The sequence below is a fragment of the Chiloscyllium plagiosum genome, chromosome 6 (assembly GCF_004010195.1).
Source record: "Chiloscyllium plagiosum isolate BGI_BamShark_2017 chromosome 6, ASM401019v2, whole genome shotgun sequence".
Classification (NCBI taxonomy): domain Eukaryota; kingdom Metazoa; phylum Chordata; class Chondrichthyes; order Orectolobiformes; family Hemiscylliidae; genus Chiloscyllium; species Chiloscyllium plagiosum.
This window is the reverse complement of record NC_057715.1, coordinates 112,296,490-112,307,464: the sequence shown is the minus strand read 5'-3', so window position 1 is coordinate 112,307,464 and position 10,975 is coordinate 112,296,490. Positions and strand designations below refer to the sequence as shown.

At 42.9% G+C, this 10,975-nt stretch overlaps 1 protein-coding gene across 2 annotated transcripts in view; it reads right to left on the bottom strand.

Moving 5' to 3' along the window:
- The window catches only part of pak1 (p21 protein (Cdc42/Rac)-activated kinase 1), a 150,539-nt gene that overhangs the window by 46,336 nt on the left and 93,228 nt on the right, over positions 1 to 10,975 (bottom strand). For both annotated transcript variants that reach the window (XM_043692426.1, XM_043692427.1), the window contains 2 exons: positions 8,489 to 8,589; positions 1,648 to 1,795 (listed from right to left, as the gene is read on the bottom strand). In XM_043692426.1, coding sequence (XP_043548361.1) covers positions 1,648 to 1,795; positions 8,489 to 8,589 — 249 coding nt within the window. The remainder of the gene's footprint in view (positions 1 to 1,647; positions 1,796 to 8,488; positions 8,590 to 10,975) is intronic.

Sequence of the window (10,975 nt, the reverse complement as noted above, 5' to 3'; positions counted from 1 at the left end):
GAGAGAGAGACGGGTTCCACACAAAGGTGGCCTTGCTGATCTTTAAGGGGCTCTATTCTCTCCCTAGTTACCCTTTTGTCCTTCACATATGTGCAGAATCCCTTTGGATTCTCCTTAACCCGATTTGCTAAAACTTTCTCATGTCCCCTTTTTGCCCTCCTGATTTCACTCTCAAGTATACTACCTTTATACTCTAAGCATTTACCCGATCCCTGCTTCTATACCTGATATCTGTTCTTTTCTTATTCTTGACTAGAATCTCAATTACTCTAGTCATTCAGCATTCCCTACACCTACTAGCCTTATCCTTCACTATAACAGGAACACACTGTTTCTGGACTCTCGCTATCTCATTTTTGAAGGCTTCCCATTTTCCAGTCATCCCTTTACCTGCAAACATCTGCTCCTAGTTAACTTTTGAAAGTTCTTGCCTAATACAGTCAAAATTGGCCTTCCTCCAATTTAGAACGCTAATACTTTTAGATCCGGCTTATCCTTTTCAATCACTATTTTAAAAATCAATAGAATTATGGTCGCTGGCCCAAAAGTGCTCGCCCAATGACACCTCAGTCACTTGCCATGCAACCTTTCCCAAGAGTAGGTCAAGTTTTGCACCTCCTTTAGTAGGTACATCCACATACTGAATCAGAAAATTTTCCTGTACACACTTAAATTCCTCTCCATCTACACCCTTAACACTATGGCAGTCCCAATCTATATGTGGAAAGTTGAAATCCCCTACCATAACCACCCTATTATTCTTACAGATAACTGAAATCTCCTGACAAACGTGTTTCTCAATTTCCCGCTGACTACTGGGGGTCTACAATCCCAATGAGATGATCATCCCTTTTTTATTTCTCAGTTCCACCCAAATAACTTCCCTGTGAGTAATCACAGGAATATCCCCCTTAATTACAGCCGTAGTGTTATCCCTCATCAAAAATGTCACTCACCCTCCTCTCTTGCCACCACCACCCACCCACTTTCTATTCTGCCCATACCATCTATACCCTCGAACATTAAACTGCCAGTCCTGTCCATCCCTGAGCCATAATTGCTATGATATCCCAGTACCAGGTTCCTACTTCATCTGCCTTACCTGTTGGGCCTCTTGCATTTAAATAAATGCAGTTTAATTTATCAGTCCTATCTCAGTCTCTGCTTTGTTCCTGCCTGCCCTGACTATTTTATTTACTCCTTTCCCCAACTATACCAGTCTCAGACTGATCGCTTTCCTCACTACCTCCCACCTGCACCACCTTGCTAGTTTAAATCCTCCCAAGCAGTTCTAGCAAATCTCTCCACCAGTACATTAGTCCCCTTCCAATTCAGGTGCAATCAGTCCTTCTTATAAAGGTCGCTTCTACCCCAGAAGAGATTCCAAAAATATGAATCCTTTGCTCCTGCACCAGCTCCCCGCCCCACCAACGATAGAACTAGTCTCTGGACCAGAAAAACCTGGCTGTCAGTGCCACATTCCACTAAGAGTCCATCACCCCCTACATCTTGCAAGTCAATGAACAACAGTTGTATATCAGGTTACAACCCAGACCACCTTGTCTTGCTGCATGGGAGGAGGAGGAGAGAAAGGTAAAGGGACATTAAAAAAACTAGAATGGAAAAAAAAATTAAATTGCCTCTTACCTGTGAAGCTCATATATTTTTGACTATTTGAAGTTTCTTTTGAATCGTAGAATTTCAAAACATCCAACACTGCTTGTGGATTCTTTTTCTGCTCTAATTTGGTGATATTTGATGTCTGTAGTAACCGAGCCCATTGCTCTGGCATGCCCTGGGATGGAGGTGAGGAAAAAAAAAAAGAGACAAAAGAAAAGAATAAATTTAATCCTAAAATCCACTCAGGATTAAATGAAACAATTTACAGCAGCAGCAAATTTCATCAGTCTATTATTAATTTTCTTTAAAACCTTTTGGACTCAATATTGTGCTGGACCTCCAACATCAACTCCCAACAAGATTTCACTGCATTGCAATGACTGATGACAAAATTCTGCCCAATTTCCTTGCAATTACCTAAAAGCAGGCATCAGTTAAAAATCCCCACTGAAATATGGACATGTATTAACTCATCACAGATCAGAGACTGAACCAACTGTGGTTCAGTGATTTACTGAATAAGCTCAGATAGGGGCCTTGGGGTAGCACGGTGGCTCATTGGTTAGCACTGCTGCCTCACAGCGCCAGGAACCCAGGTTCGATTCCAGCCTCGGGCAACTGTGCAAACTCCACACAGACATTCTCCCTGCATCTGCATGGGTTTCCTTCCACAGTCCAAAGATGTGCAGGTTAGGTGAATTGGCCATGCTAAATTGCCCATAGTGTTCAGGGATGTGCAGGTTAGGTGCATTAGTCAAAGGAAATATAGAGTCTAGGGAATGAGCCTGGGTGGGTTACTCTTTGGAGGGTCGGTGTGGACTTGTTGGGCCAAATGGGCTGTTTCCATACTGTAGGGATTCTGCGATGAAGGTGACCTATCACATAATTCAACCCCTTCACAGTTACAGATTCCAAGCAATGATAACGCATTGCGTGAAGAACTCTGACAACTGTTCTAAATTTTTTTTGCCATTTTCAACACGAGCCTTTTCCAGCTGTGTTATTTTATAAAACTAAAATATGCACAGGACTGGTCTTATTAGGATGATGGAGACAGAAAAACTGCAGATGCTGGAATCAAAAGTAGACAGGCAGGAGGCTGAAGAACACAGCACGCCAGGCAGCATCAGGAAGTACAGAAGTTGATGTTTCAGGCATAACCCTTCTTCAGGATCGGGGGTGAGTGTGGGGGGAGTTGCAGATAAAAGGGGACGTGGGAGCAGGGTGGGAGAAGTGGGGATAGGTGAAGACACGTAGAGGGCACTACCTGGTTGGTTAATGGCACAACCAGTTAGTTGGTGGCAGGAAACAGTGGAAGCGAGGGGGAAGGGGCAGGGGATGAGGAGGGAGGTTATTTGAAATTGGCGAACTCAATGTTCAGCCCTCTGGGCTTCTGGTTCCCAGGCGGAAGTTAACATGTTGTTCTGCCAATAGGAGCTGTGATTTGTTTTAGTAATGGAGGAGGCCAAGGATGGTCATGTTGGAATTGAAACAGGCAGTGATTGGGAAGTCCGATCAGCCCATGGGGACCCAGCTGCGATGCTTGGTGACCCGTTCCTGGAGTTTACATTCAGTCTCCCCGATGTAGAGAAGACCATATTGGGAGCACCTGATGCAGTAAACTAGAGGAGAGACAGGTGAATCTCTGTCTCACCTGGAAGGACTGTTTGGACCCTGGATGGAGGTGAGAGGGACGATATCAGATCAGAGATAATGAGGATAAGGGAAAAAGACTCTCATAGGTCAGTGGTAGCGTCCCTATCTCTGAACCAGTAGACATGGGTTCAAGTCCCCACATAGGATAGAATGCTTTCCTTTATTGGTCAGAGTATCGAGTACAGGAGTTGGGAGGTCATGTTTCGGCTGTACAGGACATTGGTTAGGCCACATATAAAAAAAGACCTACGGGGCAACTTTTTCCACACAGAGGGTGGTATATGTATGGAATGAGCTGCCAGAGGAAGTGGTGGAGGTTGGTACAATTGCAACATTTAAGAGGCATTTGGATTGGTATATGAATAGGAACGGTTTGGAGGGATACGGGCCGGGTGCTGGCAGGTGGGACTAGATTGGGTTGGGATTTCAAGTTGGCATGGACAGGTTGGACCGAAGGGTCTGTTTCCATGCTGCACATCTCTATGACTCTATATCCTGGACATGTGCCTTAACAGTTTGCTTAAAGTAACTACAATGATCAGCAAGTTTTGAACAGGTTGGGGCTCTTTTCTCTCAGGAAAAAAAAAATAGACTGAGGAATGACCCGATACAACCTTTAAAATTTTAAAAGGAGTAAGCCATTTAGTATCCAAAGCCTGTTTGGTCATTCATTGAGACAATAAAGAATCTGCTCCCTTACTCTTATATATCCACCTTTGCCCTTGGTGTCTTTAGTTCATAGAAAATGTCAATTACCATTTAAATTTAGCAACTTTTGATTTGCTTTATTATTGTCACATGTACCAAGATACAGTGGAAAATATTGGTTGGGATGCTAAGCAGGCCAATCATGCTTTACCTAAGTACATCAGGGTAATAGAACTGAACGCAGAATATAGTGTTCCAGCTAAAGAGAAGGTGCAGAGAAAAATCAACTTTAAGAGACGATTGTTCATTAATTTGATTACAGCCATGAAAAAGCTGTTCTTAAATCTGTTTTCAAACTTTTATATCTTCTGCCCAATGGGAGAGAGAGTGGAAGAGAGTATAACCGAAATAGGAGGGGGCTTTGATTATATTGGCTGCATTCCCAAGGCAGCAGGAAGTGTAGGAGGAGTGGGTGGAAGGAAGGCTGGCTTGCTTGATGGCCTGGGCTGCGTTCACAATTCTCAGTAATTGGCCTAGTATCAATTAAGCCCTTCCCGAAGAAGGGCTCATGCCCAAAAAGCCGATTCTCCTGCTCCTTGGATGCTGCCTGACCTGCTGCGCTTTCCCAGCAACACATTTTCAGCTCTGATCTCCAGCATCTGCAGTCCTCACTTTCTCCTAGTATCAATTAACACTTGTGGAAAACTTTCAAACTTCTACCAAAAAGTGTGTGTCGAAATGTTTCCTAATTTCAGTCTTGAAAAATTTGACCAATTGCTTGACACCCAGTCCCAGACACTCTGATCAATGAAAATAGTTCCTGTCTGCCATATCTGTCCCTCTTAACAGCTTCAAAATTAAAACATTTTTAAAAATTAATTCAAATGATGTGGGCTTCACTGGTAGGCCATCCCATTGCCAACTGTCCTTGGCGACACAGTGGTAAACTGCCACAGCCCATGGGGTGTAGGGACACATGCAGTTGTTTTGCATGGAATTCCATGATGTTGAACTGACAAAATCACACCATAATCCTCTAAATTCCACAAATGTAGGTAACTTTTCCTCACAGTTTAAGACTTACACTGTGGTAAGATATCACTTTGGTAAATTGTACAATAGTTCCTCTGAAAGATCAATGTTATCTTTTCCACACATAGCTGAAGCATGGTTTCTAATTCCTAGTATGCCAGCCCTCTCCATACAAATGCCATCTTTCAATTAACTTTTGTTATTTTCCATACCTTTACATCACATTCTACTCATCCATACAATATACCTCCCACTTCCCACCCAAAGTCTCTTAAGCCATCACAATTTTTACCAAGGAAACACTGGTCCAGATCTGAATAACTGAAAACCAACACATCCTCAAAGAAATGTGTTGAAACCACTTGGAAATCCCAAAGCACTGACTTCCAGAAAATGTGAATTGTATTAAAATCATGCTCAAAGGCAGGGCAACTATACAACTAACATCCACATACCTCACAACCACCTCTGAAACAGGCCAAGCCAGGCCACCCTATCCTGCTGTCAACTTATCCAATTATCCACCCACATTCATTCACTAACACAGAGCTATTTAAATTATCCAAAGCTTTTTGAGTGTGTTAGTGTAGTGATTGAAACCAGGTGGATCTGATTGAATATGAAATCCTTGATTGGGGTTGTTAACCTGGACCAAATCAGGGAGCCCTGGCACATCAATTAAAAAAGGGGTGACTGTGTCTCACACCTGCACACACACACACCATGCGTGCTGGGGAAAAAATAAGCACGACCGCGGTTAGGTGGTAGTGTGGGGAGGTTAAAAAAAAAATAAACAGGAGTGTCACTGGCCACTCGGGTGTTAAAAAAAAAAATGGGTGAGAATGGCATTGCTTGTCACTGGCCACTCAGATGTTTCCTTTCTTCCTGGTGGTAGGGGAAAAAAATACGTAAACAAAGGGTGATGGGGAAAAATAAGCACTACTGCAGTCAGGCAGTAGTGCAGGGGTAAGGGGCAAAAGAAAAAATATATAAACAAGGGTGGGTAGTTCTGTGGTGCAGAACTGAGAGAGCTGGGTTCAAGTCCCACCTGCTCCAGAGCTATGTAATAGCATCTTTGAACAGGTTGATTAGAAGAATAAGTTAAGTTAAATTAAAGAAAAAGGAACAGGGATTCAGAATCCCCTCATTCAAGGACTAACTCAGAGCTGGCTGGCCACAGCCTGTGTACTGTGCACATGTAAATAAGGGATGACTTGTTGACAGGATACCAGCCTCTGTGCAGTTATTTTAGTCAACTGAACGAAGGCTTACCAGAACACGGATGCCAGGGCTGTAAAAATAGCCATGATTTGTCTTCCCTGACCCCCATTATGAAGAAGAATACAGCCCACATTTCTGAAGAGGCTGGATTGAAAGTCCCAGAAATGCAAAGCCTGGTCGTAGTACCTGGGGAGATTAATGTGATCAACTCTGGAAGTGTAAAATATTGAAAGAAACCGTGGCCACAATGATGGTTTGCACATGCTGCTTTCTGACCTGGAGTTGTATGTGCTACCATTTTCACCACATGGTCTATAAACCCAAATCCCTCTCACACCTCACGTCATGCTCACTTTCTTAGTCCGTCCCACAATTTGCAGGTGGCTCAGTTAATAATCCAGAGGCTATAATCCTCCAGGCCCAGTTCCTCAGTATAGATCCTTGTTCATGATGTTCTCCAAAAACACACACCCAGCAACCCTCTACTGAATCAGTATCTTGTCACAAGGTGTCACTGAGGTATGGAGCACTGGTGAGATATTTTGCACTCTCTCTTACAAGGTGGAGGATCTCCAACTCTCACTCCAGCTCATAATGTCTGAGTACTGAGGCATTTGGGGGCCCTCATGAATGAATAACAAAAAAAAAACTAGCATTGAAGATAGACAACTGTAAAAGGACAGGAAATGGACCATTGGCCGTCACTTCACAAAAGGATGAAGTAAAGAAATGGAGAGTTCTTGCTAAATCTATACTAGGCACTAGTCAGAGCACACCTGAAATATAACAGTTTTGGTCCTGTCATTGAGGGAACGGTATATTGATATTGGAGGCAGTCCAGAGAAGTTTTACCTGATACCTGACATGGAGGGATTTTCTTATGAGGACAGGTTGAACAGGTTGGGTTCATACTCACTTCAGTTTAGGAGAATGAGAGGCAACCTTTTTCAAACACAAAATTCTTAGGGGGCTTGACAGAGTTAAAGTGGAGAAGTGGTTTTCCCATTTGGGAGAACGTAGGACCAGAGGGCATAAAATTCAAAGCATCATCCAGTTAGGACAGAGTTGAGGAGGAGCTTCTTCTGAGAGGGTGGAGAATTCTTCACCACAGAGGCGTCAGAGGCTGTGTCATTAATTAAAAGCAAAGCTGAGATAGACAGATTTTTAATCAGGAAGTGTCATGGGGATAAGGCAGGAAAGTGGAGGTGAAGATTATCAAATCTGCCATGATCTCATCAAATGGTCTACTTCTGCTCCCACAGCGTGTGGTCTTATGATACTCACTCAGGATAAGTACTGCTGCCCGCAGGCATCCATTTGGCTGCAGTCCAAACACAGAGGCTGCTCTGTCTTGGTCTTCATAACATACCCACTTACTTTGATTCATTTTTCTTTTTCTACTTTGTAGAAACGAGCTACCACGTTAAGTAGTTGTGACAGAAGTACAATTCATTTCAGGGGAAACTAAATAGGTACAAAACGGAGGCTGTGTGTTGCCATGCATAGCTACTCTTTCTCAGAGCCAGAAACTCTGGGTTCAAATTCTAATCCAGAATGTGATCAAAGTGAAAGCTGCCTCCTCTCAGAGGACCATAGGCTATTCTCTTGTTAGAGAGAGAACTGGTGGTGAGTCTGACCTGAGACTCAAACAAGGCTGAGAAGGCTGAGTCTGCCAGGTGACCTCAGCCATGTGGGAATTGATCCTACTGTTAGTCATACAGCATGGAAACAGACCCTTCAGCCCAACTTGTCCATGTTGACCAGTTTTCCTAAACTGAAACAGTCCCATTTGTCTGCATTGTTGCTGTCACTTTGCATTGCAAAGCAGCATGCAGCCAACTGAGCTAACCAACCCCCAGAATGCCAGTTCATAATATGGCCACACAAACTGGTTATCAACTTGTAAACATCCAATACGCAAAAATGAGTCACCTGGCCAACCATACTCGACGAGGACTGGCTCAACTCAGTACAACCTCTGGCAACTGGCCAGTAAATTGTTTCAGGAGAAACGAGTTGTAGAAACAGATGGAAGAACAAGCTTTGCCTGTCTCGTACTCTACTAGGTTGAGACGAGTCAAGAGAAAGCAGATAAACATATTATGGAGAAAGGAATAGAAGAATAAATTGATTAGGTAAGATTAAGTAAAGGGGACACAGTTCACATGGAGCACAAATCCAACATGGACCTATCCAATACGATCAAGTTTACGTTACTTATTATCTACAAATTAAACTTCACATTACGACACTGAAATTTTGGGTGTTTCTTCCCTTACCACCATCCATTATAAAGTGTACAATTACTTACTGTGAACTCCCCTGTGACAGCATCGAATCCAACATGTATTGTGTGCTCGAAATCAGAGGGCAGTGAGATTTCTGGTCGTTCCCGTTCTTTTTTCCTGTTGGCTGTCAGCAGAGAGATTATTTGTGAATGATATGAACAGCGGCAGGGGAAACATCTTAAATGGAAAAAATCATCAAAAACTGGACAGGCTTTTAATGTAAAAGGGGCAGAGTCAGAAATGCAACCTCCAAAACAGTGAGCAATAAAAGAATGAGAGCAACATAACAGAAAAGTGCAGCAATTTATATACTGCACTACAGAGGAAAGCGAGCAGGCATCAAAGTTTTATGATCACTGCAGTTAACTGGACAGCAACAGAAATTAAATTAATCATGACAAGAGTCATGACTCATGATGTTTAAGCCCTCTTAAAATGCACTCACTCAATTACACCACTGTCACGTAAACAGCTTCAGCAATTTTCTCTGATGGTATAATGGCTCCCCACCCCCGACATAGCTTTTGAAAAATTGGAGAATGTAAATTCCGGACAAATAAAAGCGCATGGTTCTATTAACTGTATAGTGTTCACCTAGTGTTAATGAACTTTCAATCTTTGAAGTTTGGGCTTACCACTTTCCCACAAATGGCTGGGGTTGCATGAGGATCATACCCTTACAACTGCAGGCCAACAATCTCCCACACCTGATACCTTTGTGGTCATCGTCCCTCCTCCCAATATTATCCTTACAGTACTGGAGAGAAAGCAGGTAGAACACAACAGGCAAAGCCCAGAACTCTTAGCAATGGTGAAAATCTTCTGTTCAAATGATTAGGTTCAAACAGAGGCCTTTTGCTGATGCTTAGAAAGCTGGACAAACTTCAGCATCATCAAAGTCTTCCCAAAGGAGAGAATATTCAAAAATTCAAGGGAGAAATACAAGAAGCAATAAAATAAGAACATAAAGCAATGAAAAGAGGGACAGGAGTAAAATGATCCAAATGCCATCTATTGCAGTTCATCACAAACTCAGCTTGATGCTCAACTGTGATGATGTTTTTGTTCAACAATCCCTGAGGACTGGGCTCTTGATTGGACAACTCACACTTGGGATTTGCCGGTTCAGTTCCGGCTGTAAACGCTATGCAACTCTGTTTACTATACTTCATGAGCGTCCTTTATATCTCTCTCACACCCAGAATCAGACAATTGTACAGCACAGCACACAACTGGCTTTCCAGGCCTGTGATGGCAAATTACCAAATAGTCAACTGTTTATCTTTTAGAAGCCTTTTATGAATTGTGCTTCCATCATCATTTCTGGTTGGGCTTTCCATGTGTTCAGAATCCATTTAGTTCATTCATAAATCTTCAATTTGTACCCACTAGCTACTGACTCAGTACCAATGGATGGGCACGAGGGAAGGAATGCAGCAGTTCTAACAGATCAACGACCATATACAGATGTGATCTCTGCAACCGGGGACCTGCACTCCAGCATTGGTCTGTTCAGTCACAAACGATGTTGCTTCAGGAAAGCAGAAAGCCAGAACAATGAGGATGCAACCCATGGTCAGCCATGGCCGAGAGGAGCCTCATTAATGGACAGAACATCATCAAATTTATTTAGTCAAAACTCTGAACAGTTTATATGCCTTAACTTGGATTACTCTTCACCTTTCCTGCTGAATATCCTTACCGCTGATAATTAATGTTTTTTCACTCCTGGTGACATGGATTTTAATAATTATTGACTAGAGGGTACAGAAAGTGGAGGGGAACGGGGAGACAGGAAGGGGAGTGGGAAAGAGAGTTGGTGATGGGGAGGAGGCAGGGAGGTGAGGGAGAGGAAGGAGGATTGAGGAAAAGGAAGTGGGGAGGAGGGAAAGAGGAGAAGGGGAAACTGGGAGGGGGGGGGGAAAGAGGAAAGGAGGAGGAGTAAAAAAGCAAGAGAGTGAATGAAAAAGAAAAAAGGTGTCAAAAAGGTGCAGAGACAGTAAGCATGTAATTGTGAATATAGCCATCAAGTGAGAAAAAAAGGGTAAAGGAGCAAATATGAAGAACACAAGAGGAAAACATTAGGCAAATGTAAAGGGAAAATAAAGTGCATTTATACAGCACAAATATTTCAAGGTACCTCTCCATACAATGTACTGCTTTCAAGTCATTGTATAAACTTGGCAGGATAGTAGTTATTTAACACAGCAAGACCCCACAATAAGCAGTTAGGCTCATTAAACTGTTTTGATGATTTTGTTTGCAAAAGGATTACAGCATGGACGATGGGAGAACCTCCTGCTATTAGAACATAGAACAGTACGGCACAGAACAGGCCCGTCAGTCCACGATGTTGTGCTGACCGTTGATCCTCATGTGAGGAAAACCTAATGTTCGAATCCTCAAATTTCTGTGACCAAATGCCTGTCCAGCAGTCTCTTAAATATCCCCAATGACCTCGCTTCCACAACTGCTGCTGGCAACGCATTCCATGCTCTCACAACTCTCTG